We start from the raw sequence: 18,129 nt of genomic DNA on the forward strand, positions 1-18,129 counted from the left end.
CTTTGCGTAAGCATATATTGTTACGTGTTATTAACTTGTGTACACATTAGGGGAGGAGTGGGCTATATGCGCCTATTAAGCAGAACACTGATTTAATCAAATATCACGTCGAATATGTGTACAAAAACTACATACACGTGTGCAGGCATTTGTTTTCTATACAATGGAGTAATTTTTATGTTAAAATATTCTTCTGTTTCCAAGAAAACGATTTTATTGTAAGTGTTGTCTAAAATGCCGAACCTCAAACCGTGCGGGCTAAATGCGCCTATTTATGTTTTGAACAAAATGTCTGTTTTTTGGCCAATATTTCCGAATAGTTTCATTGAAACTGCTAGAAAGTAATAATTTCCGTACGACAAAGCTGAAGTTTTATCAAAATCTATGTATATTATAATTTTATGGAATAAAACAAAAGTTAGGGTTGCCATACTATGGAGGCAGTTCATCCATGAGAAAAACTTTATCAAATCTGTCTTTAGATCTTCAATTCATTCTTAAGATGTCATTCAGAGCTTAGATTTGAAGGTTCAGTGATAAAAATCATTTATTTATTCTAATTAACTTGTTATTTTAGGATGGAGGCATTTTACAAACATGATGGGGGCATACAAAAACACTCTCTTATTCCACTAAATAATCATTATTAAACTTCCACAAAAGCTGAAATATGTTTATTTTCTTAAGTTCATTTGAGTGAGAAACAAAAACCATCCTAGTTTTTGTTTTAAACTTCTTTACCTATAATTTTTAAAAGTCGAAATATTACATCAAAATGTATCAAAACCTTGTATGATTTTTTAAATTTTTTTGAGTTTATAAATTCATAAAATTCTTTCTTGCCTTATGTTCTGAGCGTATCACCCTCAAAATGCATTGGTCAGATAAGCTGTCTAGTTAGCCATTTCGCCAAACAGCCGTAGGGTCATTTAACCCGATAGGCCCTTTTAGGAAACCTTTCCCCTAAATGATTCTGTTGTTTAACTAGCTCAAAAATAAACCTACATAACTAAACAAGTGCCCTCAAATTTCATTAGTGGGAAAACTAAAGTTAATAACAAAAATATGCCCATATGCTTATGGTTTTAATTTTGTCATGCTCTTTCACACGGAAAAGGAATTTTTCAAAAATCATCAATAAGTCACGCAAACGCAAGTTTTTGTTTTTATCAAATGAAAAGTTGTGAAAAATTTTGTTGATTTCATTCAATGCGATAGAGACGAACATAAATCTTATACGAACAAGCAATTTTCCAAAACGTTCGCGACCCATGTTTTTGAATCTATTCAATTATACACAACTCTCTTTTATGTATCCTCACCTTCAGTTGCTTTATAATAACAACATGAATTACGAAACAACAGTTTTGCGTCAATTCACGTACTTTACATGTTATTTGGTCAATTTCTATATGGTGGCCCACAATTCCCCACCATTTTTCAAAATCTAACCATACCATTTATCTTTTTATCTTTATCTTTCATAATAAAGAAGTTTTGGACCGAAAAAAAAAGTGATCCATGATACCCAACTGTCCCCTAAACAAATAAGTTTTAATATTGCTTTGATTTTTTTTCTTCATTTTAAATCTTATTCAGGATGAACAGATTTTTTTCCAAATTCTAATTTCTTTATTTATTTAACTTCTGGTATCATTAAATTACAATTTTCCAAAGAAAAAAAATTGCAATGAAAAACTACATATTTTTCATTTGTTTTCCCTGTGATGTTTTCTTGTAAAACATGAAAATCGTGAATATAATGGGAAAATGAGAGTGTGTTGAATGATATCATGTCAACCCTTTATTGATAAGTGTTGTTTTGAAAAAAAAACACATCTCTAATCCAAAGGTATCGGAAACGTGAGGATAATTTTGTGATATGTATATTTACAAAAATACTGAGAATAATTTTAAATTTCAAGGTTCGTTGAAAGCAGTTTTTTGAAAATCTTCTTTTTTTTGCTACAGATCTAGAAAAATTTCGAATCAATCAATCAGATACATTGTTTCTGTTGGCTGGTTGTTAAAGCATTTGTAAGATACTAGCCAAGGTTGCCGAAATCATAGAAAAATCTGCATTATGACAGAATTATCAGCGAAATTCCGTCACAAAATTTGAGTCAAAGATCACAAATTTCACAGATTTTCTAAGTTTTGTACAAATTTCCCAAATTTTAAATTTTTATATCACTTTTGACATTTTATTTCTGACTAGACTAATTCATGTAAATATGAAAACAAGTTTGTTTTTTTCTATTATTATTGTAAAATGTGTCCAATTTGTCGATGTTTTACATAATTTTCCAATGAACTTCATAATAAAAGCGTGACAAAATTTGAAATTCAAATCACAGAATTCGAAAAAAAATTATTTTTAAATCACAGATTTTTTTTCGGCAACCTTGATACAAGCCATCATATCCATGAAAGATATACGCCTTAGAGTTAAGTAATCTAGATATTATTAAAAAAAAAACATAAATTTCAACCATGATCCTATTTGTGTGTGTTTGTTTTTTTTAATTAAAAATTTGATGAACGGTTTTGCAATAAATCAACAATTTTGTTAATTATTATGATCTTTGATGAGTAAAATCTTCCACCAGACTCCAAATCTTAAGCCATAAATATAAGGAAGACTTGGATCATCTTTTCTATTAAAAGATATAAGCTGCTTTGATTTTTTTTTAAATCTCTAAAAAACCACCATGAGAAAAATAAGCTCACAAAATTTCAAAATTCAAAAAAATTGTCTCATGAACGACAGTTAAAATGTAATTGTTTTTTTTTTTTTCATTAAACAAGGTGCGTGCAAATATATAATCGAGGAGAAATAGAAAACATGAAAGTCGCTTTGGCATGCGCAAGAACGGTCGTTTAAAACTTCGTTTTGGGCTGCTCAGCAACTCTCCGTTTTATGAAATTGCAATTCGTTCCCTCAGATTATCAAACATCTTTAAATGAAAAACTAACCCCCAAAGAATGTTAAAGATGCGCTGGCCGAATCCTGCTGACAATGTGGGTAACAGGGGAAGCTTTGTTAGAAAAATTTAAAGCTGCATGAAAAATCAGAATGAAAACCGGAAAAGAAGAAATATAAAAACTAAAATGTTGGAATTAAAGACACACAAGAGTAGGAAATTCCTTTTTAATCTTAACGTTTATTTAAATCAAATGATTTCCGCACGATATTACAATACCACAAAATCACAATATCAGTGACAATTACAAAACATTCAAAATAGCATTTTTGGCTTTTGAACCTTTTAGGACCATTGAAAAAAAATTCGGCATTTCTCAAAATTTACTACATTTAAAAGGGATATTTCCACAAATGAATATCGACTGGTAGATCTAAATCAAATAGTTTTGGAAGATTTGCAAAAAATACATAAGTAAGTAATTTAAATTTAAATTGAAAATTCAAATTTTATTTGATGTTTATTCTAAACTCTTCAAATATGTATATATATATGTATATGGAAAATAAAAAAAAATCTTAGTAACCAAAAAGAGAGTTTCCGGCAACTCTGTTCAAAATTTACAAAACCGTTAAAAACGATTCATTTCTTATGTAGGTACATTTAAATCGAGGGCAAAACGAAGGTCTATCAGGGCCCGATTAATCCAAGGGGGAATAAGACAAGCACAATGCAATTAGCAAATTATTTAATAGCTTTATCATTAACTTAAATCCGCTAGTTTACAAAAAAAATCAAGATAGATATTTAAATGTTTTTCATTCATTAATGATGTCTTGCTGTGTCCTTTGTCGAAAGCAAAATACCAATTTCTCTCATGACAATCGGGAAATAATAAAATGATCTTTGATAGAAAAAATCGAAAAAAAATAAATTTCATGAAGATTCAGATATAAATTTTTTTTCAGGGATTTTCATCCTGACAGATGATTCATCTCTAATTCAGATATAAAAGTACAAGAGTTAGATTTAACTCAGAACCACATTTCAGTGTCTCTTTATTTTTTTATTAAACTCATATTTTCAAATCAAGATTAGGGAAACGAATAACAAATGAAATTTAAATTAAAAATTGAGAAACTAGAGATTTGCCAGGAATTTTTGCTGCCCTTGTTAAAATATCTTATTTAAGGAGATTCGGCAAAAATGCACAAATTTCCTAATAATTTTTTTCCTTCTTTAAAAAGTTTTCACGACAACAAGAGCTGCTAGAATAAAATTCCTATTACTGGTTTGGAATCAGGGTCATAAAATTTGTTAAAATAAGCTCTTGAAGTTATTACACATCGGAGAAATGTTAATTTTAATGACATATGAAATTTCTTTGTAGGAAAAACATTCCAAACTTCCCGGAATTTTTGGACATATTCGGGTCAGCAAAGTAAAGTGGAAAAGGAAAACAAACTAGAAACTAGCCCGATTGCCAGAATATTGTAAAATCAAGTCCGTATCTTTCAGGATTTATTCCCGTTGTTTAAAAATGAAAACAGAAATTTCAAGTTGGGCTCAAGTTTTTTAACTTGCTCTATCTAAATTTTTTTTCTGCGTTCAAGCAGCCGATGTTTTATTATAAAAATAAATAAATAAAAATTTTAGATGTTTTATTTTTCATTTTCTTCTGAATTTTTTTTAAATCGCTGGATTCTGCTTGAATTTCTTCGGATTTGTTATTTAAAAAAAATCGAAATCGAATACCTAGATTTTGCCAGTTTTTAACAAGAGTGAATCTATTCAAAATATATTTCACGGGGGCCTCATAACTTGTTATATATGATGTTTTAACTTCAATTTTTTGCTTCTATTTCCATTTATACAGACTTAGTTTTCTAGAACTTAAACCGGTATGTTAAAAGTTTTATTAAACATTTTACCCCTCGATGGTGGGGGGCATGACCTGGAGGCCCGAGGGAAGGAGGGGGGCAAGACAATTGCCCCTTTAAGGGCATTTTTCTTATTAATGTTAATTGTTTGGAAAAACTTCTGTTGTTTTGATTACACTTGTCGCTGAATTGGGAATTAAAATTTAAAATATCTCAGAAAAACAGGTTTTTGAGTTATGCTTCAAATAGAATATTTGAAATAGATAAAAAGAGGAACTGGTATGTACTTGTATTCAAATATCTCGGACTGCTTGATATTGAATTGGAATCTCTTTTTGCATATTAAAGGTGTATGAATTTGCTATCGATCTGAATTTCAGGTTTCCGTATAATCAACAGAATTGTTGAAATGTTGAAATAAGTGAATTTAGGATAGAGACATGGTCGACAATTCCCCCCCCCCAATGAGGGTCCAAAAAGTGTCAAGCAAAATGTTCTTCTTTGAACTCAAAATTTGAAATTCTTTATCCAATTTGGATGAACGGCTAAAGGGAATCAAGAGTAAAAATCGCGACTTAGAACTGAGGTCAAAAGCTTAAAATCTTATCCCTCAATTCTACTACAGATTATCAACAAATTTCTCACTTGTTGATAGATATTTAAAGACTGTACTCGAAAAACGCTATGTAAAAGAATAAGAAGTTTGTGCCGGGTCAGCCAAGTCCTTAGATGACCTGAATTTTGCCCGAATTTATTTACAGTATTTTGCGTGATAACAATTATGAATTCTGCATCTAGAACATTTTTTAACAAAATTTATCCAAATGTGCTTCGATAAAAAAACACCTTTTCGAGTTTTTTTTCTTTTCAATTTTAAATGAAGAACACCTAAATTTGCTTTGATATATCCTAGAAATTGGGTCTAGATTGAATAGCCCGGATTTGCCTTGCCCGGATAGGAGTGACTAATAAATAATTGATAAAAAAAATCGAATTGATTTATTATATGATTATTTTTTCAATTTGAAATTCAGAGATTCCTGGTTACAAATTCTTCTATAAAATGCCCTCTAAGGTTCATAGTTATTGGAAATTTTTGTTTGAATTTAGATTCAGAAATAAATTAAAAATTTGGAATTCATAATTTTTATTTAGGTTCAAAATGCAAAATTCAGATTTGGAAATTGAATTTCTCGGAAAAATTCGGAAATAAACACAAAACAGGTTAAATCCACCAGTATAAAATAAGATTTGAACCGATTTTTTAAATTGAAAAATTTCAATAAGATTTAAAAAAAAATTTCACACGATTTTAATAGTGAAATAAGTTATGAATGATGCTTTATTGTTGACAAAATAACTTGTAATTAATCTTCAGGCTAAGGAAAATTCAGCTGGAAATATCTTCTATTGATCGGTTGTTTAATATTATTTATGTTGTAGAAACTTAAAAACTAAAGACTGTTTGTATCAAATTTACAAGAGTTGATATCAACTTTGATTTGAACCCCAAACAAGTTTTTCATTGAAATGAAGCTTTCAAGATCCCTTATTTATTTAAAAAAATTCAAAATATTGAACACTTTTAGGACTTACTTTCAAAAATATTGCTTTAAAATACTAAAGAATATAAGCCCGAATGATGTGATACTCTTAGTATAACTTTTTCACTATTCCTTGTGTTTTTCCTTGCGTTTTTAGAGAAAAATTTGTTTTTTTTTCGACAGTTTTAACTTGATTGTATCATTTTAAAAATATTATTTCCAATGGAATGTGAATGAAAATTTAAATTTATGATTTCAAGTGGTTATTTATTAAAATCGGTTGAAAATTGACAAAGTTAAGTTTTATTCGCTAGAACAGTATTATTTTTACGAACCTTAGTGTACAACATCAGTATAGGAAGAATTTTAACAAGATAAATCTCCAAATTCCATATTTTGAACATTTCACAAAAACTGTTCTTCTGGGATTTAAAAAAAAATCATTTTTGGTTTCGGCGCCCGATTTCCCATTTAAATTATTCTTCAGCTAACATAGTTCAAAAATGCTGGAAGCAAGTGTTATAAGTTTGTTTGAATATAAATGTAAAAAAAACTTTAGCATTTTTGAAAATCTAATTATCAGTCTTAAGACTTTAACGCAAAAAAGTTATCTTGCAAAAGATTGAATTTTAAAAGATTATTTCCATTCATTTGATACCACAGAAAAAGTCTGAGTTTTCAGTAACTTAATGAATAACCTTTAAAAAAGATCACTTATATCTTTTTTTTTGACAAAAAAAATTGAAAAAAAACTGTTTTCTTACAAACCATATATAAGGAGAAACCAACATAGAATGATTCGGAAAAATAATCGGCGACAAATATTGGGGGGATAGTTAAGCATTTTTATCAAATTATGTCGTGAGACGGAATACTTTGAAAATAAATTAAATAGTTAAGCAAAACCTTAAGGGGGGGGTAGGGTCTAACACTTTCAAAAAATCGATTTTTTTATTATTTCATTTTCTTATTGTAAAACATTTCAAGTCAATTGAAGCAAAACTGTAGAAGTTATAGGCCTTTATCTCCTCCTATCTAATACTGCAAGAAAGCAAGAGCAGAAACTTCAAACGCGTTTTTCTCGAAGGCACATTTTTAAAGCCCGTGGACATCGTCATTTGAAAACTACTTATCCGATTCTTTTCAAATTTGGAACATATTTTCTACATATAAAATACCAGACCCCAACGTTTTTCTTTTTTGTTTTTTTTTACTTTGGGGAGATTTTACAAGTGCAAAATGGCGAATTTTTAAGTGAAAAATCGTAGTTTTTACTTCAAACAGCCATAAAAATTTCATAAAAATATTTTTAAGTTAAATAAAAACGTTGGGGTCCAGAAAAACATCTATTAAAAATATTTTGCTCTGATTTTTTGACTTCAGATGATTCTGTGCTGAGATACAGTGTCCACCGCAAATCCTGTTTTCTAAAAGGCATCCTCGAAAATGCTCCGTCACCGGCTCATTTTTCAATATTTTTCTACGAAAAAAAATACTAAATGTTCTTTTAACAATGCTTTGTATGATGCAAAAAATTTGAATACATTTGATTGAACGATAGCTCTAGAAAAAAATCGTGAAAATGGTGTTTTTTTTATACCCGTTAGACCCTACCCCCCCCCCCCCCCCTTTAGAACCCCTTAACAAATTGTTAGAAAGAGAAGCAGTTCGAAGCAAACTGGCGTTCTGCGGCGAAAAAAATGAATAAGGTGACTGTACAAAATTTAAAGGTGGGCTTCAAACGAAAGGCTCACTCATTTGGACGAGGTCGACAGGAATCTTAACTGGGTATTTTTCCATCTTTTATAGATATTGAACTTTAAAAAGAATGATACTGAGATTTATTCAAAAAACAAATTACATGCAATTTAGTTTGACCCATTTTTGATCCGAACACTTATTAGTTGAACAAGTGAAGTATGCAAGAAGTTTTTCATCTTTTTTTAATAAACATGCTTCAAAGTTAGTTAATATCAACCACCAAACAAGCAATATCATTGGAATCCTCGTAATTGTACAAAATAACTCTAAATACTTCTACCCACATATTAAAACCCAGATCAATAAAAAACGAATCCTTCCAAAATTGTCAACTGATCCGTACGATTAACGGAGAGAGGGGGAGGCCAAAAACGACAAGCCTCTTCCAAAAAAAGCACTGTCGAAAACTGGGGAAAAAGGACTCTTAATCTTCCCATCGCAACAAAAGAAAAATATGACGGGTGAATAATTTTTATCGCTCCAAATCGTTCCCTTAAATGCCTTCCAAAGTCCTCGTCGATTGGTTTTTTTTTTTTCCTATGGATTCACACACAACCACATGTGTCTTGGAAGGGTTTTCTTGCCTGCTATCTTTCACTCGAATAAATCCTTCATTTTCGTTACTCTTGGAAAAGTTTCCTAGGGTAGATGTCCTTTTTGTGGTTTGAAATCTTTTTTTTTTAAATTCTTAGAAATTATAAAAAAAAGTAAGTATACTTCACCAGAAATATTACCGATTTTCGACTTGAAGCCATCATTGATTCGGCAACCACCTTTGAAGGACGACACGGAAGAGGATTCACCATCTTCGCTGGAAATCTCCCGGCTTCGATTCCACGACAGATTATGACTTTTTTCAAGCTCTTCCCAAAAGTGATAAGTGATCGTTAGGTTTTTTTCTCTTTCTTGGTCCCGGCAATTTCGCAACGCGATGGAGTCTGAGGAAGGTAGCTAGGAAGGTATCAAAATATGAACAACCCGGATTGAACGTCTATATGCCGTGCATGCTCAATCTTCAGGTTATTTTCAGATAACTAGCAAAGTGAAAAGAGCTGACTGGTGACCAGAAATAGAGGGAAAATGTGAAGGGGTTGGTGTCAATTTCCAGGACCCCCAGCCCACCGCGGATTTTCTCACACATTCCGGAAACTTTGCTCGGGGAAGAAAAATCGCACCGACAAATCAAGGAGGAAATTCCAATCACGTATCCGAAAACTTTTATGTTCTGCCGTTCAGCTGAGCGATCAAGGTGGTGGGTGAAAAAAGCTGGAGGTGGGGGAGTTTAACTTTTTCCTCTTCTCCCCTTTTCATCCTCAGCGGAAACGCGACAGTGGTGGATTTTCGAAGATTGGCTCAAATTTCTTTGTGTGGCTGCAGGCGGGTAAGCAAAAAAAAAACAGCAAAAATAAAGAAAAATGCCAAGCTGACGGATCAATGTTCGCGCGAGAAGGATCATCATATGTGTTTGAGTTCCTATATGTGGGTGGATGGTGCCAGAAAAATTAAAACAAAAACAGAAAGAAGACAAGGATTTCTGCACCGAGAAGCCGTAAGCAGCCAATTCGGTATCCTCGTCTTGACTTGTCTTGTCTTCTTGGCTTGGATTGGGCTGCAGGCTTTGGTGACGGAATTCCGACTTGGAAGAAATGGAATTCTTCGATGAATGGAATTTTTCCCGACATGCACGATTCTGCTGCAGGAATTTTTCGGGCTCAGATTGAGAAAAAAAATCTCATCCCTAGAACGATCACTGCATTTCAACTGGTCCTAGTTGGTTTGGTAAAAATTTTATTAATGATTGATGAGTTAGTTCGTTTTAACTTAAGATTGATGCCCTTCCAAAGTGTTTGATTGACAAAAAGAAATTTGAAGAACCATCATGGTCATTTAAAACACAGTTTATTAAAAAGACCTTAATTTATTGCATTGTTTTGAACGTAGATGTAATTTTAATGACAGACATGAACTTTATTGCTAATTTTAACAGTATTCCCAGCAGTATTTTTCAGACCCAAAGTAATCTTACAGTGTTTTTGAAGCTCATAAACTTACCTTGTAGCCTTTGAGGTTCTCGACAACACACGCCAGGAGAGCGTCCCTCCCGATCGTGACCGTAATATTTGGGATGGGTTCCGCAAACCGAGGGAAGTTGGCTTCTGAAATCAAGTAAAAAAATTGTCAACCTTTCAATCGAAATAATGAAAAATTGATTTAAAAAAAATGTATGAAACCTTAATAAAAAAGGGATTTATTGATTAATACTTTTTAATATAATAATCAAAAATTTAAGAGTCTAAGAATAAAAAACCAAAATTTAACTCACCATTATTGTAGTCCGGTTGACTTTCTAACGAGTGTGTTTGTTTGGCTGGAATGGAAATGAAGATGAAAAAAGCTGTAAATATCATTTGTTCCATACATTTCACGAAGACAGTTTGAGTATCAATTGATTTGTGAAAAATGTGTACAATTCACGATTCTCAAAAAACAAATTCCTTTTTCAAGATATTCATTTCTTAACTATCAATTTTCATCTCTCAACCCTCAAGTTTCAACTCTCAACTCTCAACTCAGCAGCTTAATAGCTAGAATGTTTTTTTTTTTGATTATGTTTTTTTAACTTTTACTGCCCTTACTATCATAACAATCCAATAAGCGAAAACGAGCAAGCGAGAAAATCAGCTTTTTCTGTTTTTGTACATATTTTTATTATGACTACAACTTTCAGCATAAACAACAATCGTTTAATGGAACGTGTTCTTATTTGTCATAACTAATCTTAGTATCTGAAATTTTCGAAATTGGGCTATTGGTAAGTTCTGAAGCATCATTTTTGTTTATTATGGGACTGTTAAGCGAGTATTTTTGAGACGTTTTTCAAATCTACTCGCATAACTGTCCCATACAGAATATGTTTGCTCACCGAGCTGCTTTCTAAAGTTTAAAATTGATCATTTCTGAACTTCTGAAAGCAATTTAAAAATTGAAACCTACATGTGAGAAAATATCGTGAATTCCATATTGTAATCCTTATCATGGTTTTTAGTTGTTTCTGATAGTTTTTCTTACAGGAAGACAATATTCTTCTATTTTAACCTGCCTGCAAAACCTCTTGTGCGTATATCGTCATCAAGTAAGTTGAATATTTTTTAAATGACTTAAAGCGATAAATCAAAGATTATTTTACCAAAAGAAATATAATATGGTAACTATATCCATGGTATTTTACCAGGACCAGAATAAGCCATCGGGGGGCCCGGGGCAATTTTTCGTGGGGGGCCTCTATGATTCGATTTTTTTTTTTCAAATGCTATTCCAGAGAATACAAAACATTTTAAACGTGTAAAAGAACTGGATATGAACTCAGTTTACAGCCTTCAAATTGCAATGTTGTCTGCACTGAAAATAGTTTCTGGTACTTTCATATAAAAATTGTTTATTAATCAGGTGCAAACATTGCGGAAGAGTTAAGACATTTTTGAACAATGAAAGCATTGATTTGAGCTGCAAAATGCTGAGTTTAATTATCTTTTTTTAAATATCTTTAACACCAACAAAAATTCTATGATTTATAAACATTACCGAACAGATATTTTAAATGATTTTCATTTCATCATTGATCATATGGTTTGTGATTCATCGAGAAATATTTACCTCATGACAATTGGGAAGTATCATAAAGATTTGAAACATTGAATACAAAATTTAAAAAAAATATAAACAACATAATTAAATTAAAATTCCATAGAGATACAGATATAAGAGTTTAAGAATTCAAAACTTTGAATCAGGTTATATTCAGAACCGAAATTCAGTGTCTCAAATCTAAATCGTAATTTCAAATGAAGTTTTGAAAAACAAAATATAAATTAAATTAAAAAAAAATGATTTAAAGATACATTCTGAGCCAAAACATAAATTGCACCAAATGTGAATTTCAATTTTATATCATTGGAACACAAAAAAAAACGTTTTCATGAAATGTTTATGAATATGATTCTCATCAGATAAAAAAATTGTTACCAAATTGTTATTCTAAATGTGATAAAAGTTTCATTCGATGTCCTCAAAGCCAAGTAGTATAATTGCAAAAATGATCGATTGAAAAAAAATCAGATTAGAGATTAAATGTTTAAAACACAGACTCAGCTACCATTGAAAAAGTCAGATAAGGAATCCAAATGAGTTTAGTACCTTAAAAAAGATCCTGATTTCTCTAAATTCAGAAAAAACATGAAATTGAACCTCACTAACCGAAGAAAAAACACAAGACTTAAAAATCTCAATAAATTGAATCTGGAAAAAGATAAGATTTAAAAAATTTAAAAATTCATGTTAAGAGAATCACTCAATGATATTTGCGACTTAACTATAATATCGCTTTTATATTGAGTTGAAATTTTTAAAATTCAATACCGAGATTTTGATATTCTTAGCTCGCAAAATGCATCAGAACTTCTTTACTGCTAACTCTAGGGGGCCCCCTTAACTTATGAAAGAGAAAAACTTTTCTAGATATCATTTCCCGGGGGCCCTTTTAGTTGTAATATTTCAAATTGTTAGTCTGATTTTTTAGTTTTTTTTCATAGTTTTGTAGAAATTGAAGAAGTATGATTAAAGGAATGTTAAAACTTTTTTCCTCTCGGGGGGCCCCCCTGAGCCGGGGGGGCAGGGCAATTGCCCCTTTTGCCCCCCCCCTTAATCCGGCCTTGTATTTTACATATGGGACTGTTATGTGGGTATATTTCATTTGAGAGAATAACGAGTAGCTTTTTTTCAAAATTTCTAGATCAAAATTTCTTTTTTTATTGTTTAATACTAAATTCCAATGCCCAAAATGACGAACTGCATAAAGCTGAAAAAAATATTTAAATTGCTCAATAAAGGTTCCTAACCCTTCGTTTCATAAAGTAACTATTCTGCAACAATCAATCAAAACTGTTCTTATTTCGCATAAAGAAAAATAGTAAATTTTTTTTTTATGTCAATCATATTTCTAACTTCGAAATAATGTTCAATTTAAAAAAAAAATACTTTCAATGTATGAAGAAATAAACAAGACCTACTGGAATCTGAAAAATATGCAGGTCTTATAGGGGCTTATTTGTTAAATTTTGATTTTTTTTTTTGACTCGAAAAACAATATTTTTGTATTTCCAGTACAGCTATTCTTAAATTAACTCATTTTGAGGAATTCTGTTATTTTTGACTCTGATATAGTGGATTTCAAATCATTGTTGCAAATTGGAGGACCATTTAAAAATCTTACAAAAAGATGGAAAATAAACTATTGTTAATATTGCAATAACTTTTTTTACTACAAGGTAACATTCTAAGCAATTCTTTTACTTTTGATTAGTTGAGATATTTTCATTGACAATAAGAATCTGTAATTTAAAAAATGCAATCATCAATTTTCAATCTTATCTTATTGATATGACAAAAGATAATCTTGGCTCAAAATAATATATTTTCGCATTTTTCGTGAAATTATGAACAAAATTAAAAATTTTCATTATTTTTCTTATTGCTGCATTGAAGTTTTAAATACTGTTGAATTTTTTCAACATCCTGCAATTGTTGTTCTCAATTTATTTACATTAGTTTCATAATGTGTTATGTTATGTTATGTAATGTTATGTTAGTTATGTTATGTTATGTTATGTTATGTTATGTTATGTTATGTTATGTTATGTTATGTTATGTTATGTTATGTTATGTTATGTTATGTTATGTTATGTTATGTTATGTTATGTTATGTTATGTTATGTTATGTTATGTTATGTTATGTTATGTTATGTTATGTTATGTTATGTTATGTTATGTTATGTTATGTTATGTTATGTTATGTTATGTTATGTTATGTTATGTTATGTTATGTTATGTTATGTTATGTTATGTTATGTTATGTTATGTTATGTTATGTTATGTTATGTTATGTTATGTTATGTTATGTTATGTTATGTTATGTTATGTTATGTTATGTTATGTTATGTTATGTTATGTTATGTTATGTTATGTTATGTTATGTTATGTTATGTTATGTTATGTTATGTTATGTTATGTTATGTTATGTTATGTTATGTTATGTTATGTTATGTTATGCTATGTTATGTTATGTTATGTTATGTTATGTTATGTTATGTTATGTTATGTTATGTTATATCTCAATCCAATCCAAGGAATGTATTCGATATATGTGCAACATTTTGTTTTATGAATAACTTTCAAATGCATGAATGAAATTTGATGAAATTTTTAGTGCAGCTGTGCAAAATTTGGAGACAATCTGTTAACCTTTTGAAATGGCATCCAATACTTAAGTACATTGACAAATTTTTTTGGGCACGATTGGAAAAAATTCAGAAATGTTCCAGTGGGAGACTGAGAATCAGCTGGAAATTAACTATTCAACTGGAGTTCACATGGTTAATCCATTCAAAAAAGGATCCGATAGCGTGTTTAAATTTTGACAAAAGTGAAGTTGAATGAAAGCATGAAGTCGAGGAATGTGAGAAGTTTTTTTCAAGTGCAATCCCAAAAAAGCATTAGAAGAAGTGATTAAAAACAAATTCTGACTGGTTCTTCTAGCTGAATTATGATCAGCCCTCATCCATTTCTACAAGAAAAGCTGACCACCGGTAAAAAAAACAAAGTACGGTGGTCAAAGCTTGCGCAAAGTATTGAGACTGCAAGTAGGGTAATAATTTAAGAAATTTTGTAATGGACATCAAAACGATCTCTTTAGAGGTCATCTGGCAGATTTCCAGCCTGAAACTTTTCTTTGACAAGTTTTGTCTGTATTTTTCGAAGATAAACAAGGAGAAAAACTTTAAAAATTATATGTCTCGCTCATACTGTCTAGCATATGTCTGTGGAAATTAAAAATCACTCAGTGTTTGAGGGGTCCAGTTACAAGATCCTTATATGTTTTTATCATATCTTTTTGAAAATAATTAGAAACTAGTTGTCTGTTGCATTTTATGACAGCGTGTCATACGAGTAAATATACTCCAAAAAAAAAAAAAAAAAAGAACGATGAAGAACTTTGAAACCGTTGATTATTCAAAGAATTACTGTGTGTGAATGGTGGAAAAGTTCACGACCATTTAAATCACCGCTGGATGTAATTTTTCGGGGTTTCTTTTGTTGATTTGGTTCGGTGATGTTTTTAACAAAAATTCGCTAGTTTTACGTTTCGGTCTACTTTATTCGACCATCTTCAGAAACTATATTTATTACAAATAAATGTTGAAAGAGAAAAAAAAAATTTTAAATTGCAATTTTAAAAGTCTAATTAAGATAATTTTAAAACACAAATTGGGAAACACTCACAAAAAGCATTTTTTCCGCCTGCTAGGGCCGTCTCTCTGCTCTAACTGGGCGTCAAAGGTTGAAAAGTATGCAAACACTGTCAAAAATGTCCAAAAAGTTCAAATCAAGCTTGGAAGTGAAGCACATGATCGGTTAAGAGTCATTAGGGAAGTCATGACTCATCATACCAGCATAAATTTTGAATAAACGAAAAACTCAGTGTAGATCGCTGAAATTTCCAAAAAAAAAATCTTCAATAAGTGATGAGTCATTCAAACTTGACATCAAAAAACAATTTTTTGCTAGTTCCAGAGCTCGTAAGCTGTAGAGTCATTACTGAGGCTATGGGACAGATTTATTTCTGATAAACGAAAAAACTTATGAAATATCCCCTTTCAAACAAATTTCAGCGTTTGAATCCTATTGAATGTCTGCTCATGGCACATTCCTGAGCGTATTATAGTTTGTGTTTGCTGGTTGTTTTGTATAAAATATAATGATTTGCTAAAATTCTGCTTCTGTGGAAAAAAAACAACAATTTTCAAAACAAAAACTTCAGTTTAAAAAGAGTAATCTTGTATATACCCTTCGCAACCTACGATCTATACTAACCGATAATAATTGAGTGCAATCTCATGATGGTTTTACTTCGTTATTGTCAGGTTTTGCCAATAGAAATTCCATTGCAAACGCTTTCAAGTGGCTCATAAGTTTTGGAAATTTCGAAACAGCTGCATCCACTTAATTGGCCTCAGTTTCTTTAAAAGAGAAGTACTAAACCGAAAAGTAGCAGAAGTTAAAGAAGAAGGGTGTAGCCCCCTAAAATATAGATTAGACGAAGTATAAGTTCGAAAAACTGATCAATATCATGGCTGAAAAAGTGTGCGCCGGTCGATGGGAGGTACCAAGAATAAATTAGAAAATGTTCCTACAAAAAACGATAAATATTTTTGAAGCTCCGATGTGGTCTAGCGGATAGACTGTCGCGAGTCTTGTTTTGGTTTGTCAGGCTAGAAAACTTTTAAGTTCGAATCCTATAAAAGGGCCGACAGGTAAGATGTATTTACTCATATAACTGACTTTATAATAAGAATGTTCAATCAGTTGCCAGCTGTCCAGGTATATACACGGATGGCGGAATACCTGTACGTAAACTAGCCCACCTGATTGACTCGTTGTTTCAAAATAAACCTACATTAACACAATACATTTACTCCATAACCGTTCATACGAAGCCATTGGGTCCGGGTATGGTGTACGCGTTGCATTGGAGATTTGTCTAACCTTATAATCGAAGAATGGATGGATACTTAGGCAGAAACTGCGGTGAATCCGTGCACCCATGGTGGATAATCAACATATATACATACATATCCAAAAAACGATAAGTATTTTTTTTCGATTTTTTTCATTTACAATCATAAGATTATCTTCATTTCCTTCATAGAAAGTATTTGTAACAATCCCATTTCTTTGAGTGTGTGTCACAAAAAGAGAATTCATAAAGTTTATTTACAACTCCTAATGCATTGCATATTTTAAGGCGTTTTTCCAATTTTAAGGGGGGAGTAGGGTCTAACGGGTAAAAAAAAACACCATTTTCACGAATTTTCTTGAGAGCTATCGTTCAAACAAATGTATTAAAATTTTTTGCATTATACAAAGCATTATTAAAAGAACATTTAGTAATTTTTTCGTAGAAAAATATTGAAAAATGAGCCGGTTACGGAGCACATTCGAGGATGCCTTTTAGAAAACAGGATTTGCGGTGGACACTGTATCTCAGCACAGAATCATCTGAAGTCAAAAAATCAGAGCAAAATATTTTTAATAGATGCTTTTCTGGACCCCAACGATTTTATTTAACTTAAAAAAAAATTTATGAAATTTTTGTGGCTGTTTGAAGTAAAACTACGATTTTTCACGAAAAAATCCGCCATTTTATATCTGTAAACTTGTCTATGACTTGAAAACTTGACACAACATTCTTGAAATGTTTTACAATAAGAAAATAAAAAATTAAAAAAATCGATTTTTTTTAAAGTGTTAGACCCTACTCCCCCCTTAACACAAAATCAATTCATTGAGTCTTTTTTTTTTAGGGTTTACCATTGATTTAAATATATGACTTATCATGTTAATTTTATATTATAAGCATTGAAAAATTTTTCATTTTAAAATGATGAAAAAAGATCTATATTCTACATTTTGTGAAAATTTTTAATCAGATTTTAATATCTCATAACATCTATTTTTAAAAAAAATTGTGAACCATTAACAGAATTTGGTACCTGTTCCTTCAACATTTAGATCCACAGACAAATTTGATCTTTGTTAGAGTATCGAGATACAACTGAGGAATCAAATCACCCCACGGACCAAGGATATGTATCTGCCTTTTCCTTTGTTCTTGTTAATGGATAAAGTAAGTATAAGAGACTGGAAATAATATGACAAACATGTTTGAATAAATGTATGGAAAAATGGAACCATGATTATTATTTATCCTTTTTTTTTTTTTTTATTTAAAAGATGTTTCATCCGTTCTCGTTTTGAACTGAAATGAAATATTGAGAAGCTACAAATGATTTATGGAGTAAGAAATTTACATTCCAATCTATTAAACCTCCAACGCCAGAGATATTTTGAAACGTAAGTGATATTTTGAAATCACTCATGGTTTTGATGACACTGTTTACTTTCTTG

At 30.8% G+C, this 18,129-nt stretch overlaps 1 protein-coding gene across 1 annotated transcript in view; it reads right to left on the bottom strand.

The window, feature by feature from the left end:
* Positions 1–18,129, bottom strand: part of LOC129741790 (opioid-binding protein/cell adhesion molecule homolog) — a 404,129-nt gene that overhangs the window by 203,515 nt on the left and 182,485 nt on the right. Inside the window, exons 3-4 of the mRNA XM_055733577.1 lie at positions 10,433–10,477; positions 10,162–10,265 (exon numbers count right to left, since the gene is read on the bottom strand). Coding sequence (XP_055589552.1) covers positions 10,162–10,265; positions 10,433–10,477 — 149 coding nt within the window. The remainder of the gene's footprint in view (positions 1–10,161; positions 10,266–10,432; positions 10,478–18,129) is intronic.

The sequence above is a fragment of the Uranotaenia lowii genome, chromosome 2 (assembly GCF_029784155.1).
Source record: "Uranotaenia lowii strain MFRU-FL chromosome 2, ASM2978415v1, whole genome shotgun sequence".
Lineage (NCBI taxonomy): Eukaryota > Metazoa > Arthropoda > Insecta > Diptera > Culicidae > Uranotaenia > Uranotaenia lowii.